Source organism: Balaenoptera borealis, assembly GCF_965194805.1.
Source record: "Balaenoptera borealis genome assembly, chromosome: 14".
Taxonomy (NCBI): domain Eukaryota; kingdom Metazoa; phylum Chordata; class Mammalia; order Artiodactyla; family Balaenopteridae; genus Balaenoptera; species Balaenoptera borealis.
In genome coordinates, this window is record NC_138875.1 from 83,366,041 (window position 1) to 83,392,429 (window position 26,389).

The 26,389-nt window shown below is 38.2% G+C and overlaps 1 protein-coding gene across 9 annotated transcripts in view; it reads right to left on the bottom strand.

The window, feature by feature from the left end:
- Nucleotides 1–26,389, bottom strand: part of IFT81 (intraflagellar transport 81) — a 201,694-nt gene that overhangs the window by 14,254 nt on the left and 161,051 nt on the right. For 8 of the 9 annotated variants that reach the window (XM_082355910.1, XM_082355913.1, XM_082355908.1 and 5 more), the window contains 3 exons: nucleotides 24,178–24,327; nucleotides 13,516–13,644; nucleotides 12,322–12,411 (listed from right to left, as the gene is read on the bottom strand). In XM_082355910.1, the coding sequence (XP_082212036.1) occupies nucleotides 12,322–12,411; nucleotides 13,516–13,644; nucleotides 24,178–24,327 (369 nt within the window). The remainder of the gene's footprint in view (nucleotides 1–12,321; nucleotides 12,412–13,515; nucleotides 13,645–24,177; nucleotides 24,328–26,389) is intronic. The other variant, XM_082355912.1, reaches the window with a different exon arrangement.

Genomic DNA, 26,389 nt, shown 5'->3' on the forward strand with positions numbered 1-26,389 from the left:
TAGAAAGACCAGGAGAGAGAATATTTGAAGATATTATGTAGAATTTTTCCAGAATTAATGGGAGACAAAAAAGCACAGGTTCCAGCAGAGCAGATAAAACTAAATCTGTACTTAGATCATGGCAGTGAATCTGGACAACACCAAAGACAAAGATAAAAATATTAAAACCATCTACAGATTTAAGGCAATCCCTATCAAAATACCAATGTTACTTTTCACACAACTAGAACAAATAATTTTAAAACTTGTATGGAAACACAAAAGACCCTGCACAGCCAAAACAATCAGAAAGTAGAACAGAGCTGGAGGTATCACACTCCCTGACTTCAGACTATACTACAAAACTATGGTAATCAAAACAGTATGGTACTGGCAACAAAAACAGACACATAGATCAATGGAACAGAATAGAGAGCCCAGAAATAAACCCACACACTTATGGCCAACTAATCTATGACAAAGGAGACAAGAATATACAATTGAGAAAAGACAGTCTCTGCAATAAGTGGTGCTGGGAAAACTGGACAGCTACGTGTAAAGGAATGAATTGGAACATTTCCTCACACCATGTACAAAAATAAACTCAAAATGGAAAAGGGAACCCTCCTGCACTGTTGGCGGGAATGTAAATTGATACAGCCACTATGGAGAACAGTATGGAGGTTCCTTAAAAAACTAAAAATAGAACTACCATATGACCCAGCAATCCCACTACTGGACATACACCCTGAGAAAACCATAATTCAAAAAGAGTCATGTAGGGCTTCCCTGGTGGCGCAGTGGTTGAGAATCTGCCTGCCAATGCAGGGGACACGGGTTCGAGCCCTGGTCTGGGAAGATCCCACATGCCGCGGAGCAACAAGGCCCGTGAGCCACAACTACTGAGCCTGCGCGTCTGGAGCCTGTGCTCCGCAACTAGAGAGGCCGCAATAGTGAGAGGCCCGCGCACCGCGATGAAGAGTGGCCCCCGCTCGCCGCAACTGGAGAAAGCCCTCGCACAGAAACGAAGACCCAACACAGCCAAAAATAAATAAAATAAAATAAATTAATTTAAAAAAAAAAAAAAAAAAGAGTCATGTACCACAATGTTCATTGCAGCACTATTTACAATAGCCAGGACATGGAAGCAACTTAAGTGTCCATCGACAGATGAATGGATAAAGAAGATGTGGCACATATATATAATGGAATATTACTCAGCCATAAAAAGAAATGAAATTGAGTTATTTGTAGTGAGGTGGATGGACCTAGAGTCTGTCATACAGAGTGAAGTAAGTCAGAAAGAGAAAAACAAATACCATATGCTAACATATATATACGGAATCTGAAAAAAAAAAAAAAAGGTTGTGAAGAACCTAGGGGCAGGACAGGAATAAAGACGCAGATGTAGGGAATGGACTTGAGGACATGGGGAGGGGGAAGGGTAAGCTGGGACGAAGTGAGAGAGTGGCATGGACTTATATACACTACCAAATGTAAAATAGATAGCTAGTGGGAAGCAGCCGCATAGCACAGGGAGATCAGCTTGGTGCTTTGTGACCACCTAGAGAGGTGGGATAGGGAGGGTGGGAGGGAGGAGAAATGGGGATATACGTATATGTATAGCTGATTTACTTTGTTATGCAGCAGAAACTAACACACATGTTGTAAAGCAATTTTACTCCAATAAAGATGTTAAAACAAAAAAAAAAACTAATAAGAAAAATAAGCTCAAAATGGATTAAAAACCTAAATATAAAAAACCATAAAACTCCCAGAAGAAAACAGGCAGAACACTCTTTGACCTAAATCACAGCCATATTTTTTGGGTCTGTCTCCTAAAACAAAGGAAACAAAAGCAAAAATAAACCAATGGGACCTAATTAAACTTAAAAACTTTTGCATAGCAGAGGAAACCATGGACAAAACGGAAGATAACCTACTGAATGGGAGAAAACATTTACAAATGATATCATTGATAAGAGGTTAATATCCAAAATATATAAACAGCTCATATAACTCAAAAAAAAAAAAAGTTAAAAAATGGGCAGAAGACCTGAAAAGACATTTTTCCAAAGAAAATATACAGATGGCCAACAGGAACATGAAAAGATGCTCAATATCATTAATCATCAGTGAAATACAAATCAAACCCACAATGAGATATCACCTCACACCTGTCAGAATGGCTATCATCAAAGAAGACCACAAATAACAAATATTGGTAAGGACGTGGAGAAAAGGGAACCTTTGTACATTTTTAATGAGAATGTAAATTGGTGCAGCCACTGTGGAAAACAGTATGGAGGGTCCTCAAAAAACTAAAAATAGAATTACCATATGATCCAGCAATTCCACTCCTGAGTATATATCCAAAGAAAATGAAAACATTAATTTGAAAAGATATATGCATCCCAATGTTCACAGCAGCATTATTTACAACAGCCAAGACATGGAAGCAACCTAAGTGTCGATCAAGAGATGAATGGAAAAAGAAGATGTGGTATAGGGCTTCCCTGGTGGCACAGTGGTTAAGAATCTGCCTGCCAATGCAGGGGACACGGGTTCGTGCCCTGGTCTGGGAAGATCCCACATGCCGCGGAGCAACTGGGCCCATGAGCCACAATTACTGAGCCTGCGTGTCTGGAGCCTGTGCTCCGCAACAAGAGAGGCCGCGATAGTGAGAGGCCCGCGCACCGCGATGAAGAGCGGCCCCCGCTTGCCACAACTAGAGAAAGCCCTCGCACAGAAACGAAGACCCAACACAGCCATAAAATAAATAAAAATAAATAAATTTAAAAAGTAAAAAAAAAAAAAAAAAAAAAGAAGATGTGGTATATATATGTGTGTATATATATATACAATGGAATACTACTCAGCCATTAAAAAGAATGAAATTTTGCCATTTACAACAACGTGGATGAACTTGGAGGGTACTATACTTAGTGAAATAAGTCAAAGAGAAAGACAAATACTGTACGATATTACTTTTCTGTGGAATCTAAATAATAAAACAAACTAGTGACTGTAACAACAAAAATTAAAACTAAATATAGGGAAGACATTACCTAAAAAGAAATGAGAATTAAACTGATAGCAGATCCCTCAACACAACAAGAGAAAGCAGAAAGCAATGAAAATAATTTTTTTTTCTGACCAAGTCACTATTCAAGAAGAAAAACAAAGATGGTTTACTTTTGGCAATGATTCTTTACTGAGAGAACTACTAAAAGAAAAAAAAATAAAACAAGGAAATTTCATTTCAAGAAGAAGGAAACTGAATCCAGAAGTAAGGAATAAAGTACATGAAGCAATGGTGAGACCTGCTAAATACATGGGTAAATCTAAACAGGAAATGACTGTATGAAGTAGTAATTATAACAGTAATGACCACCATGACAACCACTTTTAGAGATGAAGAAATAAAATGGAAATAAAATACCACAGGATAACAACACATGTGTAAGGCAGGAGAGGGTGTTAAATTATTCTGAGGTTCCTGTATTGTTCAGGAGATTAACAATTGTTCAGCTGATTAACTTTAGGCAGGAAAAATATGTTAAAAATTTAAGAGTAAACAATATCAGAATAGATGAAGATAGAAAAGGAAATAAAGGGAAAAAAGAATATAAAGAAAACAGGATTGATGCAATGGAGGGCAGAAAGAGGAAAAGAAACATCGGAAAGCACAGTACATAGGATGTACAAAATAGAAATAAATTCCAATGTATCAACAATAAGAGTAAATGTAAATGGGACTAAACTCACCAATTAAAAGACAGATTCTCACACTGTAAAGCAACTATACTCCAATAAAAATTTTTTTAAAAAAAGATTCTCAAACTGGAGGTAAGAAACGAAATCCAACTATATGCTATTTATGAGACTTACATAGGACAAAGATAAGGACATAGAAAGCTGAAAGTGAACAAATAAAAAGACATACCAAGCAACACTAATCATAAGAAAGCTGCCACACTTACGTTAATAGCAGACAAAATAAGGCTCCTAGACAAAAAGCACTGCAAGGAATAAAGAGTCATAAAATAATGATAAAATGAATAATTTTAAGTGTTTTTTTAAAAACCAGGAATCTTTAAATTGTGGTAAAATACACATAACATAAAATTTACCATTTTAACCATTTTTAAGGCTACAGCAGCTGTATTAAAAACATTCACATTATTGTGCAAGCAATCTCCAGAACTCTTTTCACCTTGCAAAACTGAAACTATACTTATTACACCACAAGTTCCCATTCACCAGGAAGTTTTGAACAACACATTTAAGAAGCTTGATCTGACAAACACATGGAGAACCCAGCACTCAACAACTGGAAAATACATTCTTTTCCGGATCAAGTCACTAAAAAAATTATGTTGGCCTCAGCTCTCTCCCTGGCCACACTTAACTCTCAAAGACTGTGGAGCTACACTTTAAAAATCCTCAAGGAAAGAAAGCATGATGTAAGGGTTTTTATGCTCAATCAAGCAGTTGTTGAAATATTTAAGGCAACAAACTCTAGATTTGCAAGAACTCATCAGGTAATATTGCTCTACTAAGCTTTGAGGACTCTACTAGAAAACAAATGAGAGACAATAAAAAGTAGGAAAATGGGCAGTGAGAGGATTGTTAACGAGCACTGAATCTGACAAGTACAGGTATAATACTAAAGACAAAAGTGGGAACTAGGGTAATAGAACAGAACATAAATGTTATATGCCCTGACAATGTAGACACGATACCATAAAACCTGCAGGGAGGGGAAGGGGAAAAGAAGGTGGAAGGCAGAATGAATAAGCCAGCTTCCTCAATTTTTAATTGCTGGGGATGGATGGGGGAATGTCAAAAGATATAACTTAAACCTGATGAATCAAGTCATAGTATAAGCATATTACAAGTATAAAGGCAAACAGTAAGAAAGACAATACAAATGACCAAAATCAGGTGCTAAAGCAGAGGGAAGGAGAAGTTAGAGGAAAAATACCAATTTCATCACTACTCATAGTGGGGATTAATACATACTATCACCAGAAATGGATGATTAATGGTGGCATTACAGATATAACCAGTAGAGCAAAACCAGAGCCAGAAAATATGAGAGAGAGACACACAGACACAGAGGATGAACAGAGGAATTTATTTTTATAGGCTTTAAAGTCGGAAGCAAAACATAAAATGCACAAAGACCATATATTTCTGCATATCAATAAATATGAACTGGCTAAACTTATTTATTAAAATAAAACTTTCAGATTATGTCACAACACAAAACACAGTTCAAGATCTATTCAGAGACACACCTAAAACAAGGTAAAATTTTAAAAGCTGAAAGCAAAAGATGGGCACAAGTATAGCAGGCAAATGCAAACAAAAGGAAGCAAACATTAATATCAGTCAGAGTTGACTTCTGGCACCCCACCAAAAAAAAAGCCTTTGTTTTTTTTAGAGAGTAGAACAAAGGTGTGGAGATCAAACTTCAGGTAGCCAATAAATAATTATCCATTCATGAATTTTCAGAAAATTTCTGGAAAATATATAAGGAACTGTTATCAGTTATTATTTCTGGGGAGTATGCTAGGGGTGGGGTGTAGAGAGAGAAATAATTTCTATTCTTTCCCTTAACCAATTCCTTACAGTTTGAATTCTGGCCAAGAACATGGTTTTACTTCTATAAGAAAAAACAATCAACAAGAAATATTTCAATGAAATCAATAATTACCACATTGTATATATACTCTAAAACAAGTATTTTAGCTTTTTCCCATATATTAGCAATTATATGTATTATGTCATTTAATTACATATAATTTACGGAACGGCATCTAAAAAAACAAACATGAAGATTTTCAAGATGCTATCTAATTCTAGATAATTATAAAAGGTTTAGATAAACATAAGTTGTGATTTTCAAAGTCTTGAGATTTTCAAACAATTTTCAAACAGTTATGAACATTCAAATTTATAACAAAATGCAAATAAAAAGAATGGAAATGTACTAACAATTCACTATAAAATTTCCTAAATATTTGAGAGTTGTCCATGAAAGCAAGAAGTATAAAGTATTTTTAAGTACTCCTGCACTTTAACAATATGATAATACATCTGTGTAGTTCTGAGTGTTAAATATACTTACGCAAGTTAAAAATAAACACTATTCAAAGCAGAGAACAATTACGAATTTCAGTTAATATTTGGCACAGCTTAAAGTCAATGAAGCAGCTTTTTTTTTCAGTATACTTTTTATTACAAAAGTTTTCTGGGTAAAAATAGAACTATAGGGACTTCTCTGGTGGTACAGTGGTTAGGAATCTGCCTGCCAATGCAGGGGACATGGGTTCGATCCCTGGTCCGGGAAGATCCCACGTGCCGCGGAGCAACTAAGCCTGTGCACCACAACTACTGAGCCTGCACTCTACAGCCCGCAATTCACAACTACTGAGCCGGCGCTCCAAAACTACTGAAGCCCGCGCGCCTAGAGCCTGTGCTCCCCAACAAGAGAAGCCACTGCAATGAGAAGTCCGCGCACCGCAATGAAGAGTAGCCCCTGCTCGCCACAACTAGAGAAAGCCCGCGCACAGCAATGAAGACCCAACGCAGCCAAAAAAAAAAAAGAGAACTATACATGGATGTGGGAGATTAACACATGGAGCTAAGCAAAATGAGCATCAAGGACTCACCAACTGCACTGAATTCAAACATTTAAAAAAACTAAAAAGTTAATGAAAATGTGGGCAAGTTCTGTACTCTTAGATTTTTTAAATTATGGTAAAATATACATAAAATAAAAATTATCACTTAAACCATTTTTAAGTGTACAGTTCAGTGGCATTAAGTACCTTCACACTGCTGTGCAACCATCACCACCATCCATCTCCAGAACTCTTTTCATCTTCTAAAACTGAAACTCAGTACCCATTACTTTTCAACATGGCAGAAGACAGAGATGAAAATGCTTAGAGGACCTAGGGGCCCCTTGACTTGATGAGTGTGTTAAGAACTGGAGAGTTGTATTATTTGAGAATAGTAGTGAGACAGCTATATTTCTTTGTAATGGAAGAGGCAGGAAGTAGACATACAGAGAAATCTAGTTAAATTGTATAAAAATGAACTTCAGGTTCTGGTTACATTATTACAATAAATGACTTTTTTTCTAATTTATTTATTTATTTTTAGTTTATTTTTGGCTGTGTTGGGTCTTCGTTGCTGAGCGCAGGCTTTCTCTAGTTGCAGCAAGCAGGGGCTACTCTGTTGCGGTGCGCAGGCTTCTCATTGCTGTGGCTTCTCTTGTTGTGGAGCACGGGCTCTAGGTGTGTGGGCTTCCGTAGTTGTGGCGCGTGGGCTCAGTAGTTGTGGCTCACGGGCTCTAGAGCACAGGCTCAGTAGTTGTGGTGCATGGGCTTAGTTGCTCTGCAGCATGTGGGAATCTCCCCGGACCAGGGCTCGAACCCCTGTCCCCTGCATTGGCAGGCAGATTCCTAACCATTGCGCCACCAGGGAAGTCCCTATAATAAATGACTTTACAGAATTAAAGATTTGGTATATGATTTTACTTAGAAAACAATTTAGTTGAAAAGCAATAGTATTCCTTCCTTTAAAACCATTTTTTAATAGTTAAAATGATAAATACCTTTTAAAAAAGTCTTTATGTATTAGTCATTGCTGTTGCAAAGCACCTTATATGTGTTATTTAATTTTACAACCACCCTATTAAGAAGGGACTAGTTTACAGGTGAGGAAACCGAAGTTTATAGAGATGAAGTCATCTACCCAAGGTTATCTAGGGTCTGCCTGATTCTCTAGCCCATGTTCTTAAATCATTCTATCCATACTGTCTCCCTATAATTAGCACAATTGGTACCCTCTGCTTTTCACCTGCTGACATTTAGGATAAAGCTTATCCTAAATCTATGTGACATATGCCCTAAATGGCCCAACATTGACAGATGGCACAGTTTAGTTTCATACATTAAATGGTTCTTTTATTGAACTAATAAATTATCAATATATTTCAAAAGAATTAACAAGTGTGGAGCAGAATGGCACAGTATAGAGGAAGAGGGCTTTGAACTCACAGAGACTGCAGTTTGAGTCCTTGTGCCAACAGTTAAGTCATCTTAAACAAGTTATTTGACTTCTCTAAGCCTCAATTTCCTTATCTAAGGACAATCTGAAAATATTTTATAATTGTGAATATTAAATGCATGAATGAGAAAGCATTAAGAGAACACTGTGAGGGCTCAATAATAATTATTTATATAATTCTGTAGAGATCTGCTTCTAGCTCTAGAAGATTCTTGCCACTTATATTTATACTTGATTTTTAAAATACTTTAAAAAATGTTCCGTTAATGAATTCCACAAATATTTATTGAACAACTACATTGTTCTAAACGTGGTTCTATAAACCAGACACTCACAACTCTGGTAGATATTACTGTAAGGACCTTAATAGCAAATTTTTTTTAACTCCAAAAATAGAGAATTCCCTGGTGGTCCAGTGGTTAGGACTCCGTGCTTTCACTGCCGAGGGTCCACCCAGGGTCGGGGAGCTAAGATCCCACAAGCTGCGTGTTGTAGCAAAAAAAACTCCCAAACACAAAAAACAAAAATAAACTCTAAATATACGAAGTAATTTCATTTGCATCATATAGTATTAAACCAAAACCCAAGAGGGTCTTTCCTGAAGTCTTCCCCGACTTCATCTAGTCTTACTCCATGCTCTTTTTGGTAACTGCACCTTCTCCTGAGCTGTGATCAAACATCACATCTAGGCAGATGATTACACACTTCAACTTGAGCCCCCATATCTTCTCCTGAACTCTTGCTAGATCTTAACTTTGAAGTGTCTTTAAGAAATTCATCATTTCTCCTCTTCTTCGCCCACTGCTACCACCAAAACTAGCTCTTCCTCATTCCTAATCTGCACTGTTAGTGGTTTCAAACCTCAAAATTATTTTGCTATCTTCTGTTCCCTTGTCCATAATTAGTGTTCTTCCATATACCATTCAGATCTATTCCTTCTCATCCATTCCTTCCACCAACACTAGTTTGGGACCTCATTCCCTCTAACTTAGGCTATCAAAAGGCACTTGATGCCAATTTTATTTGTTGAGAAGAATAATTATAAAGACTATGGCAAACAAGGGAAATATATTAACTGAATAGAACCTTAAAGTAACTAAATTTAATGTATACTACCATTCCAACCATGTAGAAAAAGTATATATAAGAGGACAAGGATAAAATGCAAAGATGAACACTGTTCAGCTGTTAATAATAGGATAATCGGTGGTGTAGTAAAGATGTTAAGCAGCAGTCCCCAACCTTTTTGGCACCAGGGACCAGTTTCGAGGAAGACAATTTTTCCATGGACCAGGGCAGGGCGGGGGATGGTTCCGGCGGTAATGCCAGCGATGGGGAGCGATGGAGAGTGGCAGATGAAGCTTCATTCGCTTGTCTGCTGCTCACCTCCTTCTCTGTGGCCTGGTTCCTAACAGGCCACAGACCAGTAGCAGTCCACAGCCCGGGGGTTGGGGACCCCTGAAGTAAAGTACCCAAAGTACCCACAGCCTCTCCAGAAGGAAAATTCTCTAGGCAGCCATATTTAGTACCATATCACCCTCCTTTCTTCTGATCCTTACCCACAAGCATAGCCGGTTACACTAAGGATGGATCCTCGGTCTGACCTGAGGATAGCCAGTAATCTCTGAGGTAGTCTGGTGTGGAAAACTGCCCCCAAAAGAGAGGAGCTGCACCAGGAGTTTAAATTACAAAAGGCAGAGAAAACAGGGCAGTTATAGTGAAAACTTCAACATGTATGTAGAGAGAAAGGCTACAGTGTGAGATATGAACAATGAGGAGCCATAAGCGAGCTAAGGTTACAAGTATGCCAATCCAAAGAATGAGGAGAAACTAAAAGATGGAGAAAAGAAACATAGGCAGACATACAGCTGGTGGCAGGCACAGTGAGAAGCCAATACAGAGTGATTCACTGTGTCATGTTATTGGTGTAGTATGAGTATGAAGAACTTGGCTCTGCCATTTACCAGCTGTGTAACCTTGGGCAAGTCCTTTATCCCTCTGTGCCTTTATCTGCTCATTTGTGTAAAGGGTGGTTTATCTAACTGGGTGGTTACGAGGCCTGAATGAGTAATGTAACAGTACCTGGCACACAGAAAGCACTTGATAAATGCTATTACTATCACATTCATCATCATTATCCACAAGCTCCCGCTAAGGTTCCTGAAGCTTCGCTGAAGAAAAATGCTTGGGTAGAGAAGTATAGTACCTCTACCTGCTCCAGAGAGACTATAGTTCTGATCCTTGGATTTCCATAACAGCATATTTCCTTTAATGTTCTAAATATCCTTTCAATAAAACTCCTCATTTAAAATGTAAATGGACTTAATAAAAGAACTATGGGCATACCTTAGAGATATTGTGGGTTCTGCCCCAGACCACTGCAAAAAAGTGAATATTGCAATAAAGCGAATCACATGAATTTTTTGGTTTCCCAGTACATATAAAACTTATGTTTACACTATACTGTAGTCTATTAAGTGTGTAATAGCATTATGTCTAAAAATGTATATATTTTAAAATACTTTATTGCTAAAAAATGCTAACCACCATCTGAGTCTTCAGCAAGTCAATCTTTTTGCAACAGTAACATCAAAGATCACTGAGCGCAGATTACCATAACAAATATATAATAATGAAAAAGTTTGAAATATTGCAAGAATTACCAAAATGTGACACAGAGACATGAAGTAAGCAAATGTTGTTGGAAAAATGGCACCAATAGACTTACTTGACACAGGGTTGCTACAAACCTTTAATTTGTAAAAATGTAATAAAGTGAAGTATGCCTGTATTTACAGATTTATTTTACTATATTTTATTTTATTATATATTTTATTTTTACTATTAGGGAGAAATTTTACCATCACCAGAAATACACATAAGTGTTCCCTTTTGTCTGCAAGTTGCTGACTCAAGAAAAGCATTAGGAAAATCAATTCTTTAGAAAGTACCCATGAAAACAATCCTTGATGTCCTCAATCTGAAAACCCTGCTCAAAAATCTCCTTTCTGAAATCTTCCTTTCCTGACAATCATTTCATTTCCTTATTTCCTTCCCTTTTCCTTACCAGTTAAGTATATGATTCTGATTATATTTTTTCTATATTGTTCTTAGGTTGGGTTATCTTTTGTTTTTCCTAATTTCCTCATGTGTTTGTTCCATCTCACCTATGACAGTATGAACCCCAGAGAACAGGGACTTGTCTCTTCTATTTCTTTTGTGGCAGCAGGAGTGTATAATGAAATAAGCAGGAGATTTAAAATAAGATGCTAGAGATGCTAGAGTCAAGCCCCAACTCTCTCACTTCCTACTTCTCTCTTTGGATAAGTCACTCAACCTGTCTCAGACTCCATGGCATTTTCTATAAAAAGGAAACAATATCCATCAGATTCTAAAGTCCATGAGATTTCTCACTCTGCTTCTCTGACTCTGATGGATGGCATTCATGAAGAGTTTTATAGTTCCATCCTTAGGCACATGCAGTACAGCTCACATTCAAACCTAAAATTACTACGTGGAGAATGATAAAATAACAATTGTTAATGACAAACGGCGAAGGCCACCTGATCTGGATTTGTGGAGGGCATTTACCTTCTCACAGTTTATCTTTAGAGCAGTGGCTGGAGTTAGCTTCCAAGTAACTGTATTTCATCACTTAATCATAAGCCATCATGGTTTGCCCCCCACCCTGCTCCCCAGCAAAGCAAGTTCATTAATCTAACATTAACTTGTCACCACTCGTTGGCAGACTCTGAACTTTTACCTGGCCACAGAAGAATGTGACTTCATAACTCTAACATGAGTATGATTTAAAGCAAAAATCTCATTTGGCTGCACTTGTGATTTTAGCTTAAACTCCTTCCTCTCCTTCTCTCCCCCGCCCCTGCCAAAAATTTATGACAAAGCAAACAGCAAAAATTAAACAAAAACTGTTATAGGTCACATTATTATTCTCTTTTGCAGAATCATATAAAAAATAATAATTTATTTCCAGAAATTACCCAAGTAAACTATTTGGGATTCTAACTAATACATCTGAACAAGAGGGAGTATTAAAAGTATCACAAAATTACCACCTAGGGGGGTGGGACAGGGAGGGTGGCGGGGAGACGCAGAAGAAAGAGATATGGGGATATATATGTATATGTATAGCTGATTCACTTTGTTATAAAGTAGAAACTAACACACCATTGTAAAGCAATTATACTCCAATAAAGATGTTAAAAAAAAAAGTATCACAAAATTAAATTCACTTACTTGACATTTCTGACGCAATTGTCGTAGTTCTTTTATAACTGGAGCTAGAGCTGATTTCTTTTCAGATACCAGAGAATTTAGTCTTTTCACCTGTCATTTAAACAAAATATATGACATCTAAGAAAAGAATTCAAAAGAACAAAACTACTATAAAGATATTTATTGAAGTGTTATATATGAGTGAAAAAAAACTATAAATTACTTCAATGCCAAACAATGGGGAAGTCATTTAGTAAGTATTGATTCCTCAATAAGAAGGAATATCATTTAACTGTTCAAAATGTCAATTATTAACACTGCAAACCATTATGGGAGAATATTTACAATCTAGCACTGAATAACTAAAACAAATTACAAAGTTGCCTTTATACAGCTTTGTATTATGTAAAAAGTATATAATTATGTAGGTTATATAAAATACACATAAACATAGATGAAGTGATATTCAAAATACTTAATAACCCAAAAGGCATAAGTAATGACCAATCAGAATGGACACCAGCCACAGAGATGAACAGGGTCTTGGAGGCCTCTGCTGTACTAAATGTTCATCTTTATAGGAGTTAGAATGTGGTGAAATCCAGAGGGTTCTGGGACCAATGTGGACAAGACAGGTGGAGGTGGGTACTCTGAGAGTTTGGGGCAGCAGCTATTTACCAGTAAGTAGTGAAAGATTTCAACATTTTAATGCCTGATGAAGCTGTATCCGTGCATTCTGGCTGAATAGCAGCCCTGAATACAGAAAGATACTAAGGACATACACAAAAATAATTGTATTAATTTAAGTAGCATGATTTGGGAAAACTTGTTTTTTATCTTAAATATTTCTTTACTACTACGTAACTTTTTTTTTTTTGGCCGAGCTGTGCAACATGCGGGATCTTAGTTCCCTGACCAAGGACCGAACCCGTGCCTCCTTCAATGGAAGCACAGAGCCCTAACCATTAGACTGCCAGGTAATTCCCAATGCTATGTAACTTTTACACACTTCAAAAACCACAACGTTGAACAACCTCTTTACAACCTCGTTAGAATGGAAAATTCAAAAGAGAGTGATAAAGACAGATGAAAGAATGTAAAGAAAACAATGTGCAGAAATGAAAATTTGAATGTTTCACTGAAAACAGAACACAAAAATATCTGCCTCAGAGGTAGACAATAAAACAAATAAACAAACAAAGCCTGTGTAATCACCATTTCAGACATGTCATCCAGTGTTCGTCCTTTCATTTCATCAACTTCACTCTTCAGGGCGGATACTCTTTCTAGCTCTTCTTGGGTGTAACTATATCCAGATATACCCTTTTTCTCCTCAATAGTTTGCTAAAAGTAAAGAATAAAAGTAGGTGTAAAAAATGGGGTCCACAAAATGGGTGTCAAAACCTTGATGATTCCATAAGAAGTATATAGATTTAATAGGTAACAATAAAATCGTAAATAAAATAAAGTAGTTTAGAATCCTAAAGAACAATCTTTATTGACTTCAACAATAATTACGTTCCTTTACATGTTATGAACTTATACTAAGTTTTACTATGGTATCTTCAGGTGCATAGGAAGTAATTATAATTTTAGACTTTAGAATAATGCTATGTAGTTGGCACAGAATCTAAAACATAGGATGCACTCGCTAAATATTTGGTGAATGAATGAATTCTCAAGTGATCAACTGTACATACTTGCTCACTCATCCAATATTTAGTATACACCTTAATGTGCCAAGTACAGTTCTATGCACCAGATACGCTGCAGTGAACAAAACAGAGCTAGCTTCTAGTGAGAGTAAACGGGCAATAGGTAAACAAGTAAAATACATGAAGTGTGAGGTAAGAGTGGAGTTGGAATCTTAAAAAACAGGGTGGTTAGAGAAGGTCTTCCTGAGAAGATGACACCTAGTAAAGTCCTAGAGGAAGAGAGGGAGCAAGCCAAAGATACCCAGGGGATCAGCAAGTGCAAAAGACATGAGGTAGGAGCATACCTGACCTTTTCAAGAAATAGCTAGATGGGAGTGAGAATGAGGTGGAGGTTGGGGAGGGATCATACAGGACTCAGCTGGTTTGCTGCAATAGTCTCAGCTTACATCTATTGTCTTTTGCATTCTCAAAAGTGTCCTAGTTTAGATGATAAATTATATCGTTATCTTATGTTTTAGGCTAGTGAAAGAGCTTGGACTTATTTTAAATGAAATGGGAGGCTTGTTGGAAGATTCAGAGTAAAGGAATTTTTTTTTTTTGGCCGCACCATGCGGCATGTGGGATCTTAGCTCCTCAACCAGGAATCGAACCTGTGCTCTCTGCATTGGAAGTGCGGAGTCTTAACTACTGGACCGCCAGGGAAGTCCCCAGAGTAAAGGAATTTTTAAATGAAAACTTTAACATCTGTGCTGAGATCAAACGATAGAGGGGCAAGGGTAGGGGCAGAGAAGCCAGTTAGAAGACTATTCCAATAATTCAAGTTAGAGATGATGGTAGCATGAATCAGGTGGGGGCAGCAGAGGTGATGAGAAATGGTTCTGTATATATTTTGAAGATAGATCCAACAAGATATTATGACAGGTTAGATGTAGGGTGTGAGGGAAAGTGAGGGGTAAAGAATGACTCCAAGGTTTTCAGCCTGAAGAACTGAGAGGATGGAGCGCCCATTTGTTGAGATGAGGAGGACTTGGGAGGAACAGGTGAGGGAGTAGTAAAGATCAGAAGTTTAGTTTTGGATGTGTTAAAAATCTGAAATCTCTAGTAGAAATCCAAGAGAGTTCAAGATGTTACATACACAAGACTGGAATCTGAGAAGCAATCTAGGCTGGAGATTCAAATTTGTGAGTTGTCTGCATAGACAATGTCTTTAAAGTCATAAGAGAATAAGATCACCATGGGAGTGATGGTAGAGAAGAGATCCAAGGCCTAAGCCTGGGGAACTCAAATATCTAGGCTTTGGAGAAATGAGAAGAAATCCGCCATGGAGTAGGAACAGGAGTGTTAGTAAGGGAAAAACAAGGAGAGTGCAGTGTGCTAGAAGACAAGCAAAGAAAAATTTTACAGGAAGAGGGAGTTATGAACTATGTCAAACACTGCCAATAGGAAGATAACTAAAATGAATCTGTATGGACTAATCTCAGGGTATTTTCCGTGGATACTGTGGGTGCTCTGCCCTGATCTGCTTATTGTGTCAGTGTACCCATCCCCTAGCTGTTGTGAGAGTCAGTATTTTGATGGTTTACAGCTGTCCCTTCTTCAAAGTGTACCCTTGGTTGAAAAGGAACTGTATCACACCACTCTTGGGTGGTAGTAAGAGGGTCCATAGCAAATTACTGACTGACACAGGGGTCCAAAGGGGTAGCCCTCTTGCCTAAAGATGAGACCAACTTTGTGATGCAATTTATGCTCCAGAGCTCCTTATGCAATCAGAATGAAACTGGACTCCAAATGAATCCACTTTTTCCTCCTGCTTCATCCTGTTTCCTTTACTTCTTTTTTCCTAAGAGCACTCACTGAATTAATCATATGGGGAGGAATAAGAATTCTTGTTTCAGGTTCTGCTTCTAGAGAACCTGACCAAACTACAAGGATGGGCTTCTAGGGTAGGATCACTCACCGGGTGAATGGAACTGAGAGCCCTATCATTGGGGGCAAGCAGAGTATCGTTAGTCCTAGGCATGTTATAGCAGTACAATTGCTAAGACTGGTGAACTAGGGCAGAATATAGGTGGAAGGGATTATGGTGGGCATGACAATGGATGGCTTGAATCTCCTTCAAGAGAGTTTGCTGAGAGGAACAAAGTTGACTGACAGGCATAACTGCTGCCCCTCTGGATCCACCATCACGTTCACACCAAGGCCATGCTTCCCCCAGGCTGTTCCCAGCCAGAGGCTGACCCATTCCTGTCTGACAGGGAACTCCTCTAATTGGTGACTGGCTCAGGAACTCCCCATCATCCCAACCAAAACTTCCTTAAAACTGTGCTTACAGCCTAAGGCTCTTCCTCTCCAATCCTCCTTCCTTCTTCTTCCTTCACAGAAGAGCCTAAAGGCATTTAGAGCCTAAAGGCTTTCCCTGCCGTCTGCTGCTCAATTCCCTTTGCCCTTCACAAAGGCTTCCTCCAATAAATCTCTTGTACATCTAATCCAATCTGGGCGTATGCTTCTTGGAGGACCTGAACTATCACAGGAACATACTAGCTGGTACAGTGTTGCTGGTGTCCGAGAAGCGTGAAGAAATAGTAACTATAAGGACTATGAAATTGGGGTGGCTGTTGCTAAGCTCAAATGACAGGCTCAAATCCATTAATCAGTAATTTAAAGCAAAGTGATAAGTCAGAGAACCTCCTTAGGAGCTTTAAAGAAACCCTCATTTCCTGTGGCTACGGGGCAGAGAGAGCTGAAAACCATGGACAGGACTTAAATTGTAAGACTGGCAAAACTTCAGAGAAGGCTGAATATATCCTATGTCAAAGTCAGGGCTCTGATAGGGAAGGGAAAGGGTGCTGAGTCTGAAATGGGGATAACTGGATAGGCTCACTTGAGAACCTTAAAACCCCAGATTATCTTTTATCTTCTGGGCAGTGGCAAACGGCTTAGCTTGTTGGTCAGGGGCCTGGAGGAAGCAAGATAGCAAGACTGAATGACTGGGGACAAGGAGGTCTCGGGAAGAGGCATCTGGATGGAGCTATAAGAGTTAACACTAAGTGTGAAGATCTCTTCATCACATGTATATGGCCACTGGACAATGTCCACAGCAGAAGAGGCACTCAGCAGCCGAGTGGAAAGGATGATTTGGCCTTTCCAAAAAGGCCAAAAAAGGCTGACAGTAGATGTCAGCCAGCCTCTGTCATTGGCCACCCAGTGTGTGGACAATGGGCTCATGAACAGAATGGCTATGTTGGCAGAGATGGAGGCTAAGTATGGACCAAATAACATGGGCTCTCTCACTAATGCTCATCTAGCTAATGCTACTGCCAAGTGTCTGAGCTGGCAGCAACAGAGACCAATCCTGAGTTCTGGGTATGGAATCATCCCTTGAGGAAACTGATCATCTCCTTAGTGGCAATTTGATAACACCAGATTCTTTCTACCTTGAAAAGAACAACACTTCATCCTGAATGAGACTGACCCATATTCTGGGTAAGGGTTTGCTTTTCTTGCCCACAGTGCTTTAGGCAGCACCACTATCCAAAGGCTCAGAATGTCTGGTCTACTAATGTGGAATCCCTCATAATATCACCTGAGACCAAGGGACCTACTTTATGGCAAAGTAGGTATGGTGATGGGAACATGACCACAGGATTCAGTCACTGTACCACACACCATCCAGAAAGCTAATGGCCTGACTGAATAGTGGAAGGGCCCTATGAACGTACAGCTAAGGTACCAGCTTGGAACTGATGGCCTGTGAAGATAAGTTCTATTCTTCATGATGGAGTGTATATCTTAAACCAATGTCCATTACATGGTGTTGTGTTCCAAATAGATCCAAAGACCCAAAAATACATGGGTCTTGGAACCATGAGACGAAAGTATGAGTGTTATCACTCACCAGAATTCCCACTCATCCACAGGGAATTATGCTTCCCTTCTTGACAACTTTAGGCTCTGTGGGTATAAATGTTCTGGTTTCCATAAGGCACATGATTCCACCAGAAGGCACATTGAGAGGCCCTTTAAACTTCATGCTCTGCCTACCATCTTGTCACTTGGGCTCGTCATGCCCACAGACCAGCAGGCAAAGAAAAGAGCAATTTATTGGCAGAACATGTTAAGGATATACAGATGCTGCTATATAATGAGGGACAGATAGGAATAAGTTTGGCATTCAGGTGATCCATTAGGGCATATCTTGGTACTCTCATGCCCAGTTTTAACACTAAATGGGTAAGTTTAGCAACCACAGCCTGATAAGGGCATTGTACTAGAATCTCATACCTCTTAAGGATGAGGGACTGAGTCATCCCACCAAGTAAGTCATCCAGCAGTCCCAACCTTTTCGGCACCAGGGACCGGGTTCGCGGAAGACAATTTTTCCACAGATGGCAGAGGGTGGGGATGGGGGGGATGGCTCAGGAGGTAATGCCAGTGACGGGGAGCGGCAGATGAAGCTTCGCTGGCTCGCCCACCGCTGACCTTCTGCTGTGTGGCCCAGTTCCTAACAGCCTGCAGACCAGTACCGGTCCATGGCCTGGGAGTTGGGGACCCCTGATAGACCACTGGAGGTGCTAGCCAAAGGTGTGGGGAATCTAGGATGGATGGTAGAGGAAGGAGATATTGAGTATCAATTATGTCCTTGGGATCAAATGAAGCAAAGAGAGTTTTAATTTGTCCTCCTAACCCTCCTGTTTTCCTAGAAATTTTGACCAACTGTAATCCTGTATAAACTATACCAGAATGGAGTGACTTTAATGTGAGAAACAAGTAGATCTCAGTAGTACAAGGGGTGGCTTATAGTGGATGTTGTTGGTGCTCTACTCAAACCTCATCTGCAAGCTGCAATGAGAGTTGACCGCTAATGGCTCACAGATGCCCCCTTCTCCAGAACATGCCCTTAGCCCAAGGGGGGCTGCCTCATCTAGGAGGTTATACCATGCCATAGCCAATGACTGACTGATATGGGAGTATAAAAGGCCAGCCCCCTTGCCTCAAGGTGGAATCAACTCCATGGTGCAATGTGTGCTCCAAAGTTCCTCATGGAATCAAAATGAAGCTGTTTTCAGTCGGGAATACATCCTTGCTTGGCTTTTTTCTGCTGCTCCATCTGTTCCCTCATTCTCCTTCTTCTGAAGGTACTCCCTCCCTCAGTAAATCACTTGCACCAAGTACTCCCCTCTCAGGCTCTGCTTCTAAGGAACCCAGCTTAAGAAAAGATGTAAAGCAGGGGCTTCCCTGGTGGCACAGTGGTTGAGAATCTGCCTGCCAATGCAGGTGACACAGGTTCGAGCCCTGGTCTGGGAAGATCCCACATGCCGCAGAGCAACTGGGCCCATGAGCCACAATTACTGAGCCTGCGCGTCTGGAGCCTGTGCTCTGCAACAAGAGAGGCCGCGATAGTGAGAGGCCCGTGCACCGCGATGAAGAGTGGCCCCCGCTTGCCACAACTAGAGAAAGCCCTTGCACAGAAACAAAGACCCAACACAGCCATAAATAAATAAAAATAAATTTTAAAAAAGCAACAAAAAAAAGAAAAGATGTAAAGCAAAAACTGATGGAACTAAAAGGATAAAGATCAGAGATATTTTAAAACATCTTTTTCAATAACTGATGGAATAAGCAGATGAAAATATAAACAGAAACATGAATACATGGAGGCTAAACGATACACTACTTGATAACCAAGAGATCACTGAAGAAATCAAAAAGGAAATCAAAAAATACCTAGAAATACATGACAATAGAAACACGACAACCCAAAACCTATGGGATGCAGCAAAAGCAGTTCTAAGAGGGAAGTTTATAGCAATACAATCCTACCTCAAGAAACAAGAAACATCTCAAATAAACAACCTAACCTTACACCTAAAGCAAATAGAGAAAGAAGAACAAAAAAACCCCCAAGGTTAGCAGAAGGAAAGAAATCATAAATATCAGATAAGAAATAAATGAAAAAGAAATGAAGGAAACAATAGCAAAGATCAATAAAACTAAAAGCTGGTCCTTTGAGAAGATAAACAAAATTGATAAACCATTAGCCAGACTCATCAAGAAAAAAAGGGAGAAAACTCGAATCAATAGAATTAGAAATGAAAAAGGAGAAGTAACAATTGACACTGCAGAAATACAAAGGTTCATGAGAGATTACTACAAGCAACTATATGCCAATAAAATGGACAACCTGGAGGAAATGGACAAATTCTTAGAAAAGCAAAACCTTCCAAGATTGAACCAGGAAGAAATAGAAAATATAAACAGACCAATCACAAGCACTGAAACTGAGACTGTGATTAAAAATCTTCCAACAAACAAAAGCCCAGGACCAGACGGCTTCACAGGCGAATTCTATCAAACATTTAGAAGAGCTAACACCTATCCTTCTCAAACTCTTCCAAAATATAGCAGAGGGAGGAACACTCCCAAACTCATTCTATGAGGCCACCATCACCCTGATACCAAAACTAGACAAAGATGTCACAAAGAAAGAAAACTACAGGCCAGTATCACTGATGAACACAGATGCAAAATCCTCAACAAAATACTAGCAAACAGAATCCAACAGCACATTAAAAGGATCAAACACCATGACCAAGTGGGGTTTATCCCAGGAATGCAAGGATTCTTCAATATACGCAAATCAATCAATGTGATACACCATATTAACAAGTTGAAGGATAAAAACCATATGATCATCTCAATAGATGCAGAAAAAGCTTTTGACAAAATTCAACACCCATTTATGATAAAAACCCTCCAGAAAGTAGGCATAGAGGGAACTTATCTCAACATAATAAAGGCCATATATGACAAACCCACAGCCAACATCATTCTCAATGGTGGAAAACTGAAACTATTTCCACTAAGATCAGGAACAAGACAAGGTTGCCCACTCTCACCACTATTATTCAACATAGTTTTGGAAGTTTTAGCCACAGCAATCAGAGAAGAAAAAGAAATAAAAGGAATCCAAATCAGAAAAGAAGAAGTAAAGCTGTCACTGTTTGCAGATGACATGATACTATACAGAGAGAATCCTAAAGACGCTACCAGAAAACTACTAGAGCTAATCAATGAATTTGGTAAAGTAGAAGGATACAAAATTAATGCACAGGAATCTCTTGCATTCTTACTCACTAATGATGAAAAATCTGAAAGAGAAATTAAGGAAACACTCCCATTTACCATTGCAACAAAAAGAACAAAATACCTAGGAATAAACCTACCTAGGGAGACAAAAGACCTGTATGCAGAAAACTATAAGACACTGATGAAAGAAATTAAAGATGATACCAACAGATGGAGAGATACACCATGTTCTTGGATTGGAAGAATCAACATTGTGAAAGTGACTATACTACCCAAAGCAATCTACAGATTCAATGCAATCCCTATCAAACTACCAATGGCATTTTTCACAGAACTACAACAAAAAAATTTCACAATCTGTATGGAAAGAAAAAGACCCCGAATAGCCAAAGCAATCTTGAGAAAGAAAAACGGCGCTGGAGGAATCAGGCTCCCTGACTTCAGACTATACTACAAAGCTACAGTAATCAAGACAGTATGGTACTGGCACAAAAACAGAAATATAGATCAATGGAACAGGATAGAAAGCCCAGAGATAAACCCACACACATATGGTCACCTTATTTTTGATAAAGGAGGCAAGAATACACAATGGAGAAAAGACAGCCTCTTCAATAAGTGGTGCTGGGAAAACTGGACAGATACACGTAAAAGTATGAAATTAGAACACTCCCTGACACCATGCACAAAAATAAACTCAAAATGGATTAAAGACCAAAATGTAAGGCCAGACACTATAAAACTCCTAGAGGAAAACATAGGCAGAACACTCTATGACATAAATCACAGCAAGATCCTTTTTGACCCACCTCCTAGAGAAATGAAAATAAAAACAAAAGTAAACAAATGGGACCTAATGAAACTTAAAAGCTTTTGCACAGCAAAGGAAACCATAAACAAGACGAAAAGACAACCCTCAGAAAGGGAGAAAATATTTGCAAATGAAGCAACTGACAAAGGATTAATCTCCAAAATTTACAAGCAGCTCATGCAGCTCAATATCAAAAAGACAAACAACCCAATCCAAAAATGGGTAGAAGACCTAAATAGACATTTCTCCAAAGAAGATATACAGATAGCCAACAAACACGTGAAAGAATGCTCAACATCACTAATCATTAGAGAAATGCAAATCAAAACTACAATGAGGTATCACCTCACACCAGTCAGAATGGCCATCATCAAAAAATCTAGAAACAATAAATGCTTGAGAGGGTGTGGAGAAAAGGGAGCCCTCTTGCACTGTTGGTGGGAATGTAAATTGATACAGCCACTATGGAGAACAGTATGGAGGTGCCTTAAAAAACTAAAAATAGAACTACCATACGACCCAGAAATCCGACTACTGGGCATATACCCTGAGAAAACTATAATTCAAAAAGAGTCATGAACCAGAATGTTCATTGCAGCTTTATTTACAATAGCCAGGACATGGAAGCAACCTAAGTACACATTGACAGATGAATGGATAAAGAAGATGTGGCACATATACACAATGGAATATTACTCAGCCATAAAAAGAAACAAAATTGAGCTATTTGTAGTGAGGTGGGTGGACCTAGAGTCTGTCATACAGAGTGAAGTAAGTCAGAAAGAGAAAAACAAATACCGTATGCTAACACATATATATGGAATCTCAAAAAAAAAAAAAAAAAAAGGTTATGAAGAACCTAGTGGCAGGACAGGAATAAAGGCGCAGATGTAGAGAATGGACTTGAGGACACGGGGAGGGGGAAGGGGAAGCTGGGACGAAGTGAGAGACTGGCATGGACATATATACACTACCAAATGTAAAATAGATAGCTAGTGGGAAGCAGCCGCGTAGCACAGGGAGATTAGCTCCGTGCTTTGTGAGCACCTAGAGGGGTGGGATAGGGAGGGTGGGAGGGAGATGCAAGAGGGAGGAGATATGGGGATATATGTATATGTATAACTGATTCACTTTGTTATAAAGCAGAAACTAACATACCATTGTAAAGCAATTATACTCCAATAAAGATGTTTAAAAAAAAAAAAAAAAGAAACATGGAAGATTTGAGTAGCATGGTTAACATACTGGACTGAATTGACTTTTATGGAACACCATCCCCAACAACTGCAGAATATATATTCTTCTCAACTGCACATGGAACAATGATCAAAACAGACCACATGCTGGGCCATAATGCAACATTCAAAAATTTCAAAGGACTGAAATCACAGAGTATGTTTCCTGGTTACAGCGGAAATAAGCTAGAAATCAATAACAGAAAGGTAACTAGAAAATCCTCAAATGTTTGGTTTTAAGCAATAACCATAGGTCAAAGAAATCACAATGAAAATGAGAAAATATTTTAAAGTGAGCAATAATGCAATTACTACATATCAATTTTAAAAGTGCTGTTACAATCTATGTTTAGCGCTGTTAGAATCTATGTTTGATGCACTGTAAATTTTCAATCTTAAGTTCCCTAGAAGCAAACAATATTCAACAGAATGAGACAGAAAAGTTCATATTGCCAGCTAATTACAACTGGTTGAAATTTCATTCACCTCTACCAGATTATTGCTAGCTGGTAAGCCAACATCCTGATGAAATCACTTCCCCATGGGTAAAAGAAAAAAAAAAGCCAAATCAAGAAAACTCAGAGGAACTGGTACCCACGATGAGAACAGCTTTGCTGCTAGAGGGATTTCTCTGGGTTTAACTTTTTTCTGAAAACCAAGGCACAAATATATAAGGAACAAGCCTGCAGGCAAACTTCCATATAGAACCCTCCCTGGATACTTCTTTCCAAAGCTCCATGGAAGTGGCTGCTTAGATTTCTGCCCAGCAGGCCATGATAAATAAATTATTTTATAGTCAATCTCTTGGTATGATCATTTTGGTCATATTAACTAGCTAACCAAAAGAAAAACCTACTTAATAGAATTCAACTTCTATTAATTACCCCAAAGTCAGAACACATAAAAAAGTTAGTGCCTACTGCTACAGTAAAATACAAAAAATAGGCTTTTATGTCATCTCTGTAATTAATCAGAGAAAATGAATAATTTTATGGTTTTTCTAATAAAAACAATGACCTCAGTAAAAAGCTATAACCTATAAACCTCCTGGCATTTGTACTTTTAGAACCCCGAGGTAACACTGTATTACCAGTTGATGTTGAATATTTTCATGACGTTGCTTAAGAAGTTCTTCTGTCCTCTGCAAGAGACCAAATTCAGCTTTAAATTCAGCTATTATCTGATGCTTCTTTTTGAAAACTGTACTCTTGCTTCGAAGTTTACTGACATATCGTTTGAACTGTAAAAGAACACAACATGTAGTTTAATAAGTAGAAAAGTAGTTGCTAAATATCATATATAATAACCTCAGTGTATTAGAAAAATTTTCTTTTCTACCATCCTACATGTGGGTCACAAGTATATAATAATAACTTAGTTTTATTAGAAAAGTTGGAAAGACTAACTGTTCAGTTAAAATACTTTGTGTATGTTTTTAATTTTTGGACCCATTAAACACTGTAAATCATTATACAAAAGCTATTTATTTTGGGCTTTACAAATAAGGATTAGGAAAACAGAAACTTCAACACTATAAGAGTAAAAAGGTTAAAAAGAAGAAGAAGGGACTTCCCTGGTGGTTCGGTGGGTAACACTCCATGCTCCCAATGCAGGGGACCGGGGTTCGATCCCTGGTCAGGGAACTAGATCCCGCATGCATGCTGCAACTAAGAGTCTGCATGCCGCAACTAAGAGTGCTCATGCTGCAACTAAGATCCGGCGCAGCCAAAATAAATAAATAAATAAATATTAAAAAAGAAGAATAAGAAAGCAGAAGACCATTTCTGGTTGGGGTCTTATCATGATATCTCTTATGTACTGTACTATTTTGGTGGCACTGGATCTACTGGGGTTAAAATAGCCAACCAGAATAGTCAACACTTGTAGCTACTATTTATCATTTAAGAAAGGTACTGTGACCATATACCCTATGAAGCATCTGAAGTTCATCCCAAATGTTAAAAAGCTAAAAATATTCCAAATTAGTGGGAACTCATAGTTGCTTAATTCAGCTATTTACCTACTAATGATATTAAAGTTATAACTACTCTAATGGAAAGACCCCGTTATTAAATAATACCAACAAGAGTTTGGAAAAGCAAGTGAAGTGAATATTTAAAGGAATTCATTTGACAAGTACTATTTATTAACTATTATGTACTAGGCACTGTGCCAGACGCAGAGAATACAATTCTAAACAAGATGCTCGCATGTCCTGCCCTCATCAAGCTTAAGGAATAGTGGGGGAAATAAACATTGAACTGATGTTCACAACCACGGTGAACATTATGAAGCAGTGAAGGGGACCTGAGAATAAATAACAGGAGTTTAAACTGGGTTGTGATGAAGGTAGGAAATGTGGGGTTGGATTTTAGGGAGGTGGGTTTTGACAAGTTTCTCAAAAATAATTTAAGCCAAGACTGAAGTAGCAGGAATACATCACAGGAAGGAGGAAGAAGCAAGGAAGAGCATTCCAAGTAGAGGAAACAGTAGGTGTAAAGGTCCCAAGGCACTGGCTCATTAAAAGTATTGCTCAATATGAGAAGCAAATGTGAAAATTTTCTGGTATTTCTGAAACAGAACATAACACATAAAAAAAAATCACTTTCTCTTATGTACCATTAGTACTAAGAATTTTTACTACATAAAATAATTTTTTCTGCTCCAACCTTTTATTAACTACATTATTTTTAAAATGTCCATGGTAAGAATCTGGCTTATTATACTTAAACGCATCACTTCAAAAGAAAGCCTTCATATTACCTAATATGAGAAAATTCTTTGATAAGCTTAGCCTTTTAAATGCCCAATTCTTTACAAGGATAATTGGGGGGGGGGTTTATAAATAGTTTTATAAATAATGAAAGTAATGAATGTATTACTGAAATTTTAGAAAACAGAAAAAAGGAAAAAATTCACTCAAAGCCACTATCCCAATGCAAGCTCTATTATCATATGGTATTTTACCTCCTAATTTTAAAGGCTAAATCTAAGGTCAGTATTATAAATTGTAAGGTAGCAAAATAGGAAGGAGAACATTTCTAAAATTTAGGTTTTTTTTTTTTTTTCTTAAAGACTTGATTGATTCCTGAATATACAAAGTCCTTAAAAACAGTAAGATTAAAAATTCTTCACATAAAAATAACCCTCTAATTCCTAGTTTAGACATCTTTTTTAAACTTGACTTAAACTTTGAAAGAAATGAGGAACACATTGTGTTTTAGAGGAAGGAAGTTCAAAATATTTTTCTATTCATGACTGAGTTAGTTTTAATATTAAGGAATCCAGCCTACAAAAAGCAA